Source organism: Tyto alba, unplaced genomic scaffold, assembly GCF_018691265.1.
Source record: "Tyto alba isolate M040663 unplaced genomic scaffold, T.alba_DEE_v4.0 Super-Scaffold_1000006, whole genome shotgun sequence".
Classification (NCBI taxonomy): domain Eukaryota; kingdom Metazoa; phylum Chordata; class Aves; order Strigiformes; family Tytonidae; genus Tyto; species Tyto alba.
In genome coordinates this window covers 31149151-31165668 of record NW_024881272.1, presented here as the reverse complement: position 1 = coordinate 31165668, position 16518 = coordinate 31149151, and the positions used below count along the sequence as shown (strand labels likewise).

General features: G+C 44.0%; 2 protein-coding genes across 10 annotated transcripts in view; both read left to right on the top strand.

Moving 5' to 3' along the window:
• OMA1 (OMA1 zinc metallopeptidase) overlaps positions 1 to 7553 on the top strand; it is a 109841-nt gene extending 102288 nt beyond the window's left edge. The window contains exon 9 of the mRNA XM_033008825.2: positions 7453 to 7553. Within this exon, the coding sequence (XP_032864716.2) occupies positions 7453 to 7482 (30 nt within the window). The 3' untranslated portion in view covers positions 7483 to 7553. The remainder of the gene's footprint in view (positions 1 to 7452) is intronic.
• A 2632-nt stretch (positions 7554 to 10185) lies between these two features.
• DAB1 (DAB adaptor protein 1) overlaps positions 10186 to 16518 on the top strand; it is a 470931-nt gene continuing 464598 nt past the window's right edge. For 7 of the 9 annotated variants that reach the window (XM_042785080.1, XM_042785108.1, XM_042785102.1 and 4 more), the window contains exon 1: positions 10554 to 10795. The gene's annotated coding sequence lies outside the window, so the exon portion shown is untranslated. Of the gene's footprint in view, positions 10277 to 10553; positions 10796 to 11140; positions 11293 to 16518 lie in introns of those variants that run through there. The other 2 variants (XM_033008814.2, XM_033008813.2) reach the window with 2 other exon arrangements.

Here is a 16518-nt window from a genome sequence, read left to right as displayed (position 1 = left end):
TAAGTGCTGCTTCTATCTTTTTATTTTGGAAAACATAAAGAAGTCAGTAATTGGCTCTTTAATAGTGCTGTAACTGTTGATTTTTAACCTTATTTCAAAGCATGTTTGAATACAGAGAGCAATTCAAAAATTCTTGTGAGCAGCAGTTTTAGTAGCTACCATAGCAACAAGTATAGTATCCGAGCCCTTTCTCCCCACTGGGGGTTAGAAAACCCCTGAAAGGACACTATCTATAGACATTTAGATACAGTTTTGCTAACACCACTTGCATTAGGACAAGTCTCTAGGAGAACACTCCATTTTAAACCAACACATTTTCACTTGGAAAACAGCGAGGCATTATTCATCAAGCGATGGTGGTACTGAGAATAAGGGGAAAACTTTGAAAAATAAGTGTTATACACATTTTAGTACAATTTTTATAGCTAGTTAAATAATCCACATATGTTCCAGTATCTTCTGGTTTGTTTTAGTCTCTTCTATTTGTACGTTTTAGTCTTATATCTGTACATTTTCCTGTTGTTTGGAAGCCTTCATCTCTATTATATTACCTGTGCCAAGAAATAAGGAGTTGTAGCATATTAATGCTGTCACCACATGTTGCTTTGTCCTTATGATAATGCAGGGGAAGACTGAGGGCAGAGGTCTGAACAAGCTGTGTGTATTTTGGAAAGAGGAGAGTTTGAGATGGCCTTCTGCTTCTGGGACCCCTGAACTTCTGAGGTTTTGGAAGCCAGAACTGAATTTCAGAGCTGTCCTTATCTTAACAATAAGCCAAATCAGAACCCTGCATCTTAATTAACATTTCTGCATTTAGAATTACTTTTGTGAACACAATAGAGCTGATTATTACTGAAATCCTCTTCAAAGAAGTTAAATTAATCTGATAAATCAATGTGGCCAATGCAGATAAGTCTTGTGGAGCATTTTCAAGATGTACTAGGATCTGTCAAAAAGAGTAATGAATATCAGATTTCCAAATATACACAGTTTGGGGAGGAGATGAGTAAGATAAATGACACACATAAACTCCACTAACTTGCATACAGGGTAACATGAGGATGCAAATATGACATTAAAGTGGGTCAGCAGAAGCAAACTTGAAGACAGTAATGGAGAATCCTGGAACTGTTTTAACTGACGATGCTAAGAGCAGACGGCAAAGAAAGGGAAGTGATATATGGGAGCAGTGGTATGACATTAGTGCTCCTCCAGATGCATCCAGCTCAATAATATAATAGTAATAATAACAACAACAACAATAATAATAATCCTGCTGTGAATGAAATTTAATTCCCTGTCACACCCGAGTGAGGAGGAGCACACTGAGGATAGCTTGGTAGTAAATTCTTCCTAAAACTGAAGAAATGTGAAGGCCTCAGCCTGTGGCTACTGCAGAAGATTACAAAGCAAGCAACAGGCCAGATATGTGTTTGCAGCAAACAACGAGGAGGTTTCCAGGGAAGGTTCTTACTACTCTAGGGAAAAAATTTGCATCTTATTCTTGTGTAGGATCATCTTTTCCCAGTGCCAAGGCTGAGATGATAGGTGGTTTTGGATGCCAATGATACACGAGTGGAAATATAAGATAGTCAGAGTAGCTGTTTCTATCAAAAAGTCCAAGTGATTAATTCCTATTGATAAAATGGCATTATTGCTCTTTCTTATATATGAAGTTGGGGAAGCAAACAGACAAGGGTTATGTACAGAGAAGTATTAAAAGAAAAAAAGCCTAGCCTGAAATCAAGAGGAAGAAAGAGGGTGTCCACAGAGTCAAAGAGAAAAGGAAATTGCAATGGGTTAGAGGAAAGTTAGCATTACCCTCCCCACGGGCTCTGACTTGGAGGTTGTGTCCCTGCCCTCTGCTGGTGTCAAATGTCAGGCCTGACTGGCCTTTTTAATATTCTAATATGCCTTTCTGACATTAAAGAATGGGAGATAGGCTGGAAAGCACTTAACGAATTAACATGGGAGGTGTCGTATGCCCACATACAGTGCTAGTCCTTTGGATCACTTCTGGGTGTCCTGGGTTGAGTGAGTGGTGGAGTTTTTTGGTGGCAGGGGAGGGGGCTATCGGGGCGGCCCCCTGTGAGAAGCTTCTCGAAGCTCCCCCAGCTCCACGTCAGCTCCAATTCTGTTTGGGAAATTGAGCCAATCGGCTGCGCCTCTGCGATAACGTATTTAAGAAGAGATGTGGTGACGGGCAGTCGGACTTGTGAGGAGGAGTTGCTACGGCTGCATGAACACCAAGGTCAGTGGAGGAACGGAGGAAGAAAGGAGGGGGGAGGTGTGCCGGAGCAGAGACCCCTCTGTACCCTGTGGTGAGATGGCAGGGCAGCCCCCCCCTGCCACCCATGAAGATCTACGGTGGAGCAGACATTGATTTATGGCCTGTTGCTCCTGCTCAGCTGATCAAGGTTCTGTGCCCGAAGAAGGCCGGGGTCTCATGGGAAAAGGCAGCCCCGCTGCCGTAATTCAGCGCTGGGAGGATTTCAGCATGTGGGGGAGTCCCACGCCGGAGCAGCTCGGGAAGGGCTGCAGCCGTGGGAGAGAATCCAGTCGGAGGGAGTTAATGACCCATGATGGAGCAGTGTGGGGAACGCTGCGGCCCATGGGAGGAACTCATGTCGGAGAAAGTTTGTGGAGGACTGTCTCCTGTGAGAGGGGGACCACGATGGAGCAGGGGGTAACAAGTTCTAGACACTCCCCTCACCAAAGATGAAGGAAGTGGCAGCGCTGACTGCACCCCCCATTCCCTGTCCCTGCGCCACTGGGGGAGGAGGTAGAGATATCGGGAGCAGAACTGAGCCCGGGAAGAAGGGAGGGGTGGGGGGAAGGTGTTCTCAAGATGTGGCAATGCTTCTCACTGTCCTACTCTGTTATGTGTTTTTAGTGTCTCTAATAAATGTATGTTCTTTTTTTCCTTCCCCTAACGAGTCTGCCTTTTGCTCATGATCATAAAAGGGGGATTTTTCCCCATCCCAGTCCTATCTTGAACCCCAAGCCTGGCTCTCTGTCCCTTCCCATTGCCGGAGGGGAAGGGAGAGAGAGCTGCTGCATTGTGGTTGGCTGCCAACCAGGCCTAAACTGTGACACTGGGTTACCTCGGTTGTGCTGCATCTTTCTTCTCCTGCCCACAGCTGACTCCTCCATGATGTTCAGTAGGAGAGGTTATGTGATTTCTGGTAGATGGATATATATGTATTTAGATTTAAAAGTTTGTTTAATTTTTGACCCTTTAGACGTTGAGGTTCTAGCTGAACTTTGAGCAGGGAGTATTAGAAATCTCCTAAGAATTTTTAGTCTCAAGACTTCTAGTCTAAAGCATTTGTGCATGCACTAGATTAACATCCAGAGTAAATGTTTGGTAAGTCAGCCCTCACTGTTCCCTAATGATCAAACCAGCTATGCCTGCTAGCTTTTTCAGAATGGCTGTGCTCTTTTTTAACATTTCTGTGATCTAGAATGATCTTTATAGGGATAAAGAATCACAGGGGAACCTGCGTAAGTTTCATGGAGCAGTTCTCAGACTTGGGAGCTGGAGAAGAAACTGCATTCTCTGAAAGATGTGCCCCTGTTTCTGTCTTTGGGATTAGGGGACAGAGTATGAGAACAGGTAACTTGTTTACAAGTTTTTGTTCTGTTTCAGCTCTCTGAGCAATTTATGACACTTTTTTTCATAGGTGACACTGAGACAGACTTCCCAGTTCAAGTTGAAAGATAAAACAGACTAAGGGAGTGGAGGGGGGAAAATATTCCCTTTTTTCAGTTCTGTGCAATGATATAAAAGGTGGGTTACAAACTAAAATATTGAATCACAATTCTTCAGGCTGTTTTATAGTTAAATCATAGTCTTGTCAGGTCTGTGTTTGATATGGTTTAATTAATGTTTCCCTTTGTGTTTTATTTTGATGTGCATATGATAGATTCATACAACCTCGAGTGATCAAAAGGAGGCATTTGTCAGTGTCAGAGTCTGTGTTAAGGTCTCAATTGGCTCCGTGTACACCCTAGATGAGGAAGGTGGGATGGGTTGTTAGAGGAATGTGAATCACTTATTAAGAAATTGCCTACAGTAAATGAAGCTAATACTGTTTTCATTAGGCTGCGTGTGGTACCAGGATCAAATGAGTCTGGAAAGTTAAGTCAAACTGAGTATGACATCCCCTGTAATGCAACAGAAGGTTGTTCACAGCCTGTAGGTTTGCATTTGTGAGTAAGGTTTGTTCATTCTTCCAGTGCAAAATCCTCCTTTTCAGCAATCACCATCTGAAGGTCCTAGCTTTCTGTGAGACAATATTTACAAACACCTTTATTATTTGAGACAATCCAATAGGAAGGAAAGGAGACAGAGCATGTAATTTTTCTTGTAGGGACTGGTGGTGTGATCACGCTAACAGCAGTAGTAGTTAGACAGGAAGCTCAGAAGTCTTGTAGTTGGGATTTGCTCGCAGATAGAACTGGTGCTGACAGCAGACCCTGGATCAGCTTCAGCCGATGACTCTCCTTCTCCTGTTTCCCTGGGTAACCTCCTTAATCAGTTCGGAAGTACAGTGGTATGTCACCTTCCGTTCCTGGCTCGCTCTGAGTGTCTCGTGATGTTTCAAGCATCCTCATTGCTCTTCATTTCCTTGAGTGTTAATAAAAGCAATACCTGGTATCTGTAAGGTAGCGCTTGATGGGATAAAGTGCTATGATAAGCTCTTAATTATATGGTTTTGTATAATTTGTTGACTTCCCTTCACAGCAATAGGGGAATGCTTGTAGTGCAAGGCCTCATTCTCAGCTGATTTCATTAACTTACACTGATCTTCACCCCATTTTTTTTGCAAGTTGGTCACAATGATTGATTGACTAGAAAAATAGGTTTTAACATCCTTGGTCTCCAAATTGAATAGTTGTAGCAGTTGGATTATGTTAATCCTGGCAGTATCCTCCTTTGGCTGATTTGCACTGCTGAACAGAACTGCCCCCATTTTGTCCCCCCTCTGCCGCCCCTGCAAATTAGGGGATTAAGCAAAGAGATGCTTAAGCTTAGCACTGGATTGATACACATGGTTATGCAAATTGTGAAGGAAATCATGAGATTCTTGAAATTTAGCTCGAATATTGGACATCTGCAATGTGAGAGCATGCAGAAAATAGCAATAGACAGTAAAACTAAGGCCCAGTTACTGCAAAAAACTCATGATCCTCAGCCCATTTTGTTTAACTCTGTGCTGGGACAAAAATCTTTCTAAGTGGTTGCACAAGACAGTCTTGAAACACAAACCCTCCTTTTCCTTCTCAGCTTGCCAGTAAGAAAATTCTGCACCAACCAAAACGAATGGCAAGTGGTGACAAGCAGGCTGATGTTTTTTTTTCTTGTACTGAATTTTACAGCAGTGCTGTTGCTGTTTGTGCTACTCTCTCTCTCAATAAAAATGTCTCTCTGGTTTCCTGTACTCTCTGTGCTGTTGTGAACGGTTCAGTTTGCCATGGAAGGTGATGTGTGGCAATTAACAGAAGCTCAGTCCAACGTGCCACCGAGCGCACTGGCTCTTGAATTTCCTTTGAGTTTTTTTTTTTTTTTTTTTTTCCTGCTCAATAAGAGGAAGCTGGAGGGAGACGTGCCAGCCTGCTGCCCAGGGATCAACGAGACGAGGACTCATCTGTACTTGGTCATTTCATCTACCGATATCTTGCAACCTTGAGATCTGTGTACTCCCTGTGAGCAGGTGGAGGGAAATGAGTATGTTTTAAACACAGGCAGGAGGCAGTAGCTTGTGTGGTGTATACAAATGTTAACTAAACTATATCATTTACATACATACATGGCAGGTGAAAGATGGAACAAAATGGCTGTGTCGTCTACCACAGCCTGCAAGGGGCAGACTCAGTCTGTGATTAAATAATGAATAAAATATCATCACAAATGATAATGTTATACTGTAAATAATTCCATTTGTTTACCCTACTCTGGCATTGAAGTTCATCTCCCTTGGAGACTTCTCTGACTTTTGATGCTGTTTTTCTTTGCATATGCTTGATTTTTTTCTTTTTTCTTTTTCTGCTTTCCACAGACCCTTTATAAAGGTTCAGGAACCAACACAGCTAAGTGAATAATTCACAGCAAATAATTTCTTGGCTGAATTTAGCATCTTTATTTCTGTAAAATAGCCCTACACACGTTATGTACGTTTTGCACTAATTTATTGTTAAATTAGTTTTAAGTATCAATTCCCCTCAAGCTACCATCCTTCTATTTTTATGAATAGAATATAAACTCTAGTCTGGAACTAGCTGATTTTTAAAATTAGTTTATTTGTGTCTGGAGAAATATGTATTGCTTTTGTTTCCTGCTTGGATGACTACAGTATTGCTACTGGTATAAATATGTCCAAACATAATATTAGGCAATGTGAATCTCAGTTTTTAAGTTTATTTTTCTTAATTCATATTTAAGCTATTAAAGTTTTATCTCTCAAACACTTTGGAAAGGAAGCATGAGGCAGTTAAAAGAGATCTTCTATGTTTTCCTCTAGAGAAATTATATACAGGAATATATTTTAAGGAAGAAATAGTGCAATTTGTATTAACATTTTTTACTTGACATTTACTTTGGGAGGTAGTATTTTCTGGAGGTGACTACTGCATAAAAATACCAAATTATTCTTTCAGTGGATGAAGGGGGTGGGCGTGTATATTGTGGGTGTAAATCCAGGCTAATGTTTACACCTGAATATTAATCTAAAGATTGGAGTTCAGTGTAAGAGTATGTGGTTGCTGCTACAGTGATGCAATGCATTTTATTGGGAAGTATCTCAGAAATCCCTTTTAACTTACTGTATTGGTCTGGAAACCATAAAGTGTTGATCATGTGTCTCTGATAGAAGTGGAAGCTATGTTGTACCAATAATCCAAGAATGTGCCTCCTTACCCTTTCTTCCACCCTGGAAGTAAAGAAGAAACCTGGGGTGTTGTGAGTAGCGGCAACGTAAAGCGCTATGATTTACTTAGTGTCATTTTTGATGAAGCCGTCTCCTGCTTTTGATTGTTGGATACAGGATATTTTTTATAACAGATGTCAAAAGGAAACCTCCAGAAAGAAAGATCTTGGTAGTCCACCTACGGCTCCAAATCACTCTGTATTTGAACGATGTAAAGTCAAGTCATGCTACCTGATCTACTTCCAGGCAGTGCCGCTAGTCAGACAGCAGCTACCTCACTTCAGCTGTCTGGTAAAATAGGGGGAATGACACCTGTATTAAGCTCCACGAGATCCATGATGGGAAGTGCTAAAGTGAAAGCATTGCAGCATAAAATTCAGAACATTTATCTATACATATGAGACTTGTGGTATTCCTGGGCATGTATTTGATCAGGTACCTCTGTCTTGAGTAAAACAGAGATCTGAGGTTTCTTTTCCGTGTTTTTTTTTTTGTTGTTGTTTTTTTTTGGTTTTTTTTTTAGGTGCTATCAGAAGATGTGTGTCCCGCCTGAGAAAGCAAGGAGATTCATAATGTCATAAAAAAGAAGGAAAAAATCCCCAAGCTGTGATGATGGGTGAGGACAAGGCAAGTCAAACTTCTCTTTTCAGCAGAGGCAAAAGTTTGCTAGGTGTTTGCATTGATCCTTGCATGGAAGTAATATGTCTGGAAATTTTGAAGGTTCAGGGAGACCTGAAGTACATCAGTGAGGGTGGGTTTCATTTCCTTGTATGAATTTCGGGTTGAGTAGGCAATATAACCTGAGGCATTCTCAGATGTGCCTGACTGCAAAAGGAAGCAGTGTACTTACTCAGCAGCTCAGATGTGAGGCCTTTTGAATTCCTGGCTCTGGAGGCCTTTGCGTTGCATTGCAGGTGATATCTTCTTTCCTCTTGGAAAGAAGATATCACCTGCAATAATTTGCTCTGCTTTGAATATACAAGCCCAAGCCTCCATGTGCAGGGAGACCTCAATATCAATGTCAAGATGTGAAAGTAGAAATAGTTTTTTCTTAATTTTTTTTACTGTATGGGACTTTTTGAGTAACAATTAAATGAGCCTCTGAGATGAGCTGAGTAACAGTGAAACAAAACAAAGTCCACGCTGCGTGCTGCCTGCTTCCCTGTTGTCTTAGAGCAACGTTTACTGTAGCTGCTGGGTATGCGTGGCAGGGAAATCTCCTCCTCATTTCCATTTCAAACTCTGTCTGTTCCGAGATGAGTATAATCAGTCCCTCACTGCAGTTGTGCACTGCAGCATCTTTGCTCCTGCTCCCTCTCTCGGGGCTTGCTCCTTTGCTTGCCCAGCTGTTTGTGGCACTCTGCTTCCCAGCTGACTCAGAGGCACTGGAGCTCAGACAGCTCTGTGTGAGCACTCCAGTGCTTTCTTATTCAGAGGCACTTATGTGGCTTTTTTTTTTTTTTTTTCTCAGACATCTGCGTTTACGGAATGGAAATTAATGTCACTTGCATATAGATCTCTTTCAGTGATCTTTTGCAAGCATTTCCCCGATTCTGTATCTCTTTGTTTGGATGGGATTGCAGATAAACATTTGTACATTTGATGTTCTTGGTATGGATATGCATCGTTCTGCTGTTTCTATGCAAGTTGAGAGCCTTCCCAAAGCTCAGGGAGTTAATCATAGCAACAGCAAGCTTTTGAACCCAATGGATCATCCTGTCTATCTTTAGCAAGTATTTTTGCTGAGAGCGGGAAGGAATCTGTGCTGGAGTCAGAAGATAAGCTCCCATCTCTCAGATCCCACTTTGTACCTGGATCATGAGCCCACAACTGTGGCTTAATCCAATCACTATGTGAACCTGATAGATTTTCTACCAAACTTCTCCATCCAAAACCAGGGAAGAAGACAATGGGAAGAAAACTGGTGGGACCTCGAAGTCAGAGACACCATAATTTAACACTAGAAAGATGCAGGGCTTGGGATTTGACAAATATTTTTTTGCCAAGACTTGTATTCCTCGCACAGGTGTGGGTGGAGTTGGAGCAGATTGGGCTGACAGACTGCAAATTCAGTGCTGTCTTGTAGGTATGGTTCCTCTTTCTGTCCTCACCCAAACCCCAGACAAGAAATAGTATGGAAGAAACTCAACGTAAGAAGGGCAATCAGGGTACATCTCAATCACATAATCAATAGGATATTTGACAGCTTTATTCATCTTTTATCACCCACGAGTTAAGGATAACAAAATGTCTGAGGCAGCCATTGTCAAATGGCTCAAGGTTTGCATGGAAGAAGCCTATTAAGCAGGAGGAACTATTACTCTTGTAATAAATATGTGACATGGGAGAGCTGGTAAGAGATTGGGGCCAGGAAAAATGGTTTAGTCAAATGTGTTGGGTCACAGTGACAAAAGGTTAACACCCTGTCACATGTCGGTAGCCACCGAATTCAGCAACTGTTAACACCTCCAGCAAGGATCCCTCTCCTGTGAGGGACAGTTACCACAGATGCTTTAATGATCTTACATATGAAGGAATATGTAAAGCAGCTTAAGTCTTATTCTCTAGCTATTACAAGCTTGATCTCCTAGAATTAAGACGGGAACTTTAATCGCTGTCTCACTGCTATGATTTTCAAGCTCACACATGAGTTCTTTCCTTGCCAGGGATTAATTTTGCTGTTTGGTGACATCCCATTGAAAGAGTAGACGAGAAGAGCAAGAAAGCTATCTGCGCACAGACTGTAATTCCCTTTGCTGAGCATTGCCCAGCAGGCCAGTCACCTATTGACAGAGCTGGGTTAGGGCAGAGCTTCCAAGAGAAATACTTCACATCAAACTGTGATCAAAAAAGGGAAGTTTGTTCTGCCGCGGCTATAAGCTGTCACTCAAAAGTATTTCTGCCTTCAAAGTCCAACTTCAAGCAGCAAGAGCAGACATCTCCTCTTCCTCGGGAGACAGAAAGAAACCTCTTGTGGGGGAGCCAGGCAGATTGGGCCAAGGAGAAGAAGTCGGCGTGGGGAGACAGGGCAGCGCCGCATCCCACTGGGCCCCCAACGCCTGTTAGTGTTGACCTGAGAGACCCACCTCTGCTGGCCAAAGGCACGGAAATCTCTGCGGTTCTCTGGCCACCCCTGGAAAGAGACGATGCTGCCCAGTCTGGGCGATGGGTCAAGTGTCCCACTCCCCCAGATCAGTTTTTGGCTGCAGCCCCCCCTGCCACGAAGCCGGGAGTGATGCCCAACCCGCACCCTCTACCACCGCGTCTGCCTTGGAATGACTTTCAGCTTTCTCTCAGCTGCGGGCTCTTGGGGCAGAAGGAGGAGGCGACCTGGGACGCGGCTGACGGTGAGAGGAGACTCCAAAAAGATGTTACCGGGGGTCGGGGAGGGGGTTAAAGGAGGGGGGCGGGCAGCGAGATTCGCCCTTTGCTGCCAAGCTCGGAGCCCGGGGAGAAAGGGACCGGGGGGGTGGTGTGGTGGTGTGTGTGTGTGTGTGTCGGTGCTGCTGGGTTGGTGGTGGTTGTAGTGGGGAGGTGTTTGTGTGTGTAGCGGGGGGGACACGACACCCCACCGGGCACCGCCTCCTGCCCCCGGGCCGGGCGGGGGGGGGTGCTGCCAGCCGCGGGTGCGCCGCGCCCCGCTATTAGGGGGAATGCGGTAGCGCGGTGGCTGCAGGGGACCGGCGCTGCCGCCGCCGAGGGGCTGCGCGGAGAGAGCCGCGGAGCTGCTCGCCGGGGAACCGCGGCCGCCGGCGCAGGCTCCGCGCTCGGCAGCGGAGGGAGACGGGCAAAGGGGTGCGCACCCCTCCGCCGGAGGAGGAGGAGGAGGATGAGCGGGGCGCTGCGGAGAGCGGCGCCGGCTGCAGGTAGGAGGAGGAGGCGGTGGGGAGGCGCGGAGTCAACCGCGGGGTTGCGCGGGGGGGGGGGGGGGGGTGGCTTGGGGCCTCCTCACATCCCACCCCCCCACCCTGGGGCTGCCGCCTTGCGCAGGTTGGGTTGGGGGGGGGGGGGGGGCGGAATTCGCGGCTCTCCGCGGCAGCGGGTGGCCGCGCCCGCGTAACTCAGCGCGGAGGGAAAAGCGCGGAGCGGCGGCGGACTTAAGCGCAAAGTTTTGTCTGGCGGGAGGGAGGCGCTGGCGCGGCAGAGGAGGTGGGGGGGGGGGGGGTGGCGCTGCCCGGCCATCCCGGAGCTTCTGTCGGCGACAACTGCGCGATCGGGACCTGCGAGCGGGAGCGGCGACCGGCGGCTCTGCCGGGAGAGCCCGCGGGGCCGGCGGCCGGGGGGATAATTTAACACTTCCAGAGCCGGGCAAAGCCAACTTAGAGCTGTAGGGAGCATCTTCGTGGCCGTAGTGGGAATGAACGTGAGACACCGGCTTTTTTTTCTTATTTCTGTGTGTGTGTGTGTGTGACTCTTGAGCGGGGTTTTCCTTCCATCCACCCGGGCGTGCGCAGCCTGGAAGGAGCAACTTGAACCAGCCGTCCCCTGTTGGTTTAATATTTGCAACCCCAATAAATGTTTTGTTGCCCTTCAGCCTTTTTCTCAACGCCTTCTTAGAAGGTAGATGATTAATCAGTTAGGTTAGTGGCCAATTGGGCATAACCTTGTAGGAAAATAATTATGCAAGGATGTATGGGGTTTGATTAGCGATGTGATACAGTGTACACCCAGATTTTGGTAGCTGTTTCCCAATGGGTGCAAATTCTGTGTGTTCTTGATTTCGAATGAAGATCAAAGTGTAATGACAAATATGTTATTACTTCCAGTGGAAGAATATAATTTTCGTTGCTGGTGAAATATATAGCAGCTTTCAAGTAAAATGGGGAGGGGAGTATAGAGAGGGGCTGTTTCTCTTGGTCAATCACAGAATGCTTTTCTCCCTTTGAAACGTGGTCTTCCCAGTGCTGCCGGTTGCTTGGAATGTTTGGTTTGCAGAAATGAATTTCATTTCAGTGCCCTGGGAGTCTCATGAGAAGAGGTGCACTGCTATGTCTTTTGAGGGGTAGTAGTTTTAACTGATCTTGTTAAACAATGCTATTATTAAATGAGTGCAAATTGAAGCAAATGCATTTTTCATTGCCCACAAGTTGTGTTTCCTAGCTAAATTTCTTTTTATGACTAGAGTGGCTTTTGCACTGCAGTGTTACAATACAGCCATATTAAAAAGGTCCTTGGAACAAATAACCCTCTAATGCTGCAGCTACATTTTCAGTAGACTTCAGTAGTTCTGTGGGAAATAATTATGTTGGATTTAAGAAATCTTGTGCTTTTTTCAATTGTGGTGTTAAACTGTTTGTGGGTATTCATGTGATTGGTATATCTGAACCCCAAATCTGAAAAAAGAGAAAAGCTCCGAACCCAAATCTTTATTTTGAATTAAATAATTGTTCTCTCTTGCAACAGGTTGTCTTCTGCTCTTTTTTTTTTTCTTCCCCCCCTTCCTTCTTTCTTTAACTGACAGTGAGGTCTCCTGTTTCAATGTATTTTGTTAACCAAGTAGAGTGCAGTGGTACATGATACCATCATTCTCTTCTGTGTATGGTTTACTCTTATCTGTGATGCTGCAAGGAAAACTAGAGATAAAAGGGAAAAAGATTCCTGAGGTTGATGGTGTTGCCAAATTGAGTGATGAAGGTTTATTCTGAGGAACCCCAACACGTTTTAGATGGTGGTTTCATTGGGGTGTAATGCTGAAATCACAGCGTAGGTCAGCACACATCCTTCAGCGATCTCACACCAAATTCTCTGGCATGTACTTGGAAGGTGTGAAAAGCAGACATGGAACTAAGCTGCTTAGCTTCTAATGTCAATATTTGGTGCTAAAAATTTAATTTTGAGTGGAAGACAAGCAGGTTGCTTACTTCTAACTGCAGCTTGTCATTACTGGTTTTTGTTTGCTCTAGTAAACAAACATATATCTCTTAAAATGGAATTAAATGTATCAACTGCTCAAACCAGAGAGGGGGAGAGAGAATGACTCTGTTTTAAATAAGAAATAACAAATTAAAATATCGTGCCGTTGACTGGCTCAAGTATAGCTTTGGCCTGACGACTCCAGCAGTGCTTGAAGCAAACCCCCCGTGCCCAGCACCCTTCCCTGGGATTGAAGGATGGAAGTGCTTGGGGTGACTTGCGGGGTGACGCCTGCTTGACTGACAGATGATTATTGCAGAGCGGCACCCGGTGCACTCTGATTTTTGCCTCTGTAATGATTTCCTCCAGCAAGCTGACAGAGAATTAAAATGTTTACAGTCAGGTTTTGGAAGGGTTCATCAGGATGCAAAAGGGAGGGTAGGGAAATCCTTCCATTTTTAGATCTCTCTAATCCCAAGCTTCAGTTCCTGTAGTCACACTAATTTTGTATCGATTGTTGTAGCAGTGACTACTGTGTTTCAGAGCACAGTAATGCTAATGTTTCCACTCCAGATAGAGTAGTCTTGAAAAAAAAAAAAAAAAAAAAAAGGTGGGAGGGAAGGAGTAGCTGAGAGACACATCTTACTCCAGTCTTTTTCTCAGGTTGCTTGTGAAACTGAGGTCATTGATGAACATTTGTACACTTTTTAAGTTAAATTTCAGTGAAAGGACTAAGCTTTCAATCCTGTGTTTACTGTAGAAGTGCCAGGTAATCTTGAGCACTGCTTATCATAAGGATGCAAACCTCAGTGTTCTCCAGCTCAAGCCCATTTCTCCACTGGAGCGAAACTACGAGAACAGATGAGTTTATGCTTGAGGACGAGTAACGTTTCCCATATTGATGTCAACTTTTGTGTGCAACAGGAGCTGAGCTGGAGTCAAGGCTGGTACCCAGAATGGCAGTACATGAGCAACAGCAAATTTGAGTCAGTCACTTCTGATGATGAGCTTGCTCCTTACCAACTTCATCTGTGCACTGCAGATCAGGATCATAGTCTGTGTTTCTTTAACCATCTGATTCTGACATAAAATTCCTTTGCAGATCCATCTGTGCTCATCAGCTTGTGTCTGATATTCACCCTCTGGTACCAACCTTTAATTCCACCGCTCAGTTGCATACCTTAGTACTGGGAGTGTTTGCAGCTGAAGTAGGATGCTGTTGGAGGTCCCACATCACCCCCTTCCCCACTTTGTCTAGGGAAGTAAGCCTGATGTTGCAGCAAACCCAGTCTGGAGCTGGCAAATCTGGATGCTTTCGCAGTGACACCTATTAAGTGAATTCACTGTCTACAAAGGATAAAAAAGGAGGGTTATGGTACTCATGAGGAAATACCAAAATAAATACATTCTCTGTGTTCCTCGTTCACCTGACTGCAGGCTGCCTACAGTTGCACGCTCAGATTTTTAAGAATAACCTTCTCCTATCACAGCACTAAAGAATGAAGTAGGTGGCATGTTTGTGGCTTTACGCTTTACCAGGGATGCAGAAGCAGGCTGGAAGTGAAAACAAGCCATTCTCAACTGTTGCTAAGAGTTCTTGGAGGAGGGAATGAAAAGTATTCTTTTGAGTAACCTGGATAGCAGATGGAAATGACCCTTTACACAGTGTCTATAAAACAGCATGTTGGATAAAATGGTCCTATTACAGGAAGTACAGAGGGCGAAAAACCTAAGCAGTCTTGACAATCGTTTTGGGATTGTTCTACAAGAAAATCAAAGGCTTGTCAGTTTTTGCTTTTATGCACATAAATCACCTTTGCTCCTCCTGTTTGGTAAAATGCATTGGGTCAGGACTTTTCAGTTTCCCTCCATAGTATTGTGAGTACTTACAGTAGAGTACATATAACAAAGAACAGGAGATTCATATTTCACAGCACTTTCATTTTTCGCCAGTATACCAAGTTAAAGAACCTCCACCTTTCCTTTAAAATAGCGTGAAGATTGTACAAGCCAGTTAAAGGCGAGGAGAATATGTTCCGAAATTATTCTTTTATATCTGCAGATTGATGCATTCAACAGCCAACTTTGATTCTTGCAACATTTAAACATGAGCAACTTAGTGGAAAAATGCTGTATGAATATTTACTCCTGTTTTAATGTAACAGAGTTCTATTGAAGTCAAAGTGACTGCATGTGGTTCAGTAAGCTGAGGATATGGCCCAGCAAAGGATTTTTCTAATTGGCAGGAGGCTGGATTTGGCACCCTTACCCTTCCTTGCAGGGCAATATTTTAGGAAAAAAAAGTAAATCTTACCAGCATCGGTGGGATTTCTCATTTGAAAAGTTAAATGCTCCTCAGTGAGAGGTGAGGGTATTACTCCAGCTCACAGAGCATTTTCTTTGACTAATGTATACAAAATGTATGTAGGGATTGCCCAATACTGATAATTCACGCACCTCTGGAGTGGAATACAGCAGCCATTCTGGGCTAGAAACATTATGCAGGAGGGGTTTAGGGAAGAGAAATGAAGAAAAACTAATCCAATTGAAACTGCAGGGGGAATTTAGGAAGCAGAATGCAATTATCCAAGTTGGATATTGGCCAGGACATGTTAGTTAACATTTTTACTCTTGCAAGAATTGTCATGGGATTTCTAATGACGATGAATGGTCAGGGCTCTATTTTACATCTCATTTGAAAGCCTGAGCTTTCATGTCGTCATGAGGATGAAGTGAATGCTTTGCCTTCCTTCAGGATATGTTGCTTTGGTCAGCGTGCTTTCCCCCCCACAGGCTCAGGGCTCTCCAGGCACACCTGCCTTGCAGCTCCGCACGCCCAGGGGTTTTCTTCACCTTGAGCTGCTAAGCCGAAAGGAAATCCAGGCACTCAGCATTACTCGATATTTCCTTTCTACTTAACTTCATTTTTGTGGAGTGCTAGGTAAAGGTGCTTTTACACCTTCACTTCTCCCTTCCCTGGAATTTTGTCAGCAGGAATGTCATTGCATGCATATTGTTAGTTGCAGGTTCTTCTAAATGCTATCAACCCTACTTATCATGACCAAGTATTAATATGACACGGTGTGCCTTGGTAACTCCAGGTGGTCTTTATAGTGGATTGTGTCAATGAATAGAAGTCATTGCAATTGCTTGATTCAGGGACTAATAAGGTGGTTTGGTTTTTGTTTTGTTTTGTTTTCAGGAGCACACATCAGAGCCAAGTTCCAATTCAGATAACTGTGGCCTTCATGTGGAGAAGTCCCTTACTGTTTGCGTTGGCCATGGCATATTTCCCTCTCCTTCCCTAAGCTCTAGTGTGCTGGTTCTCTCCCCTGTTTTATGAGGCCTAGAGGATGGAAGAATCATCAATAGTAAACAGATGATAAATCTTACTGAAACCGGTGTTTTAGGAGAAAGGAGTTGATGTGTAAAATATTTTCTTCTCTAGAGTAACAATTTTCTTTTTAGTTATCTGAACTTAAATCTTTTTTAAAAGAAAAAAAAACCCGCACCTCTTCTCTGTAGGAAGTCACTGTCTGGTTACGAATGTGTTTTAATATCAGTGTGTTTTCGTATTCAGGCTAGAAAAGCAGTAGGATGGCAGTATGTGTCTCCGGGATAAGAGGCTTCATGTTATTTCTGAGATTTAGGGATGGTACATTTGTTGTGATTCAGTCAAAATATGGTTCTAGGAACTTGGAGAATTGCTCTGTATCTACTGAGCTACCTTTTAGTC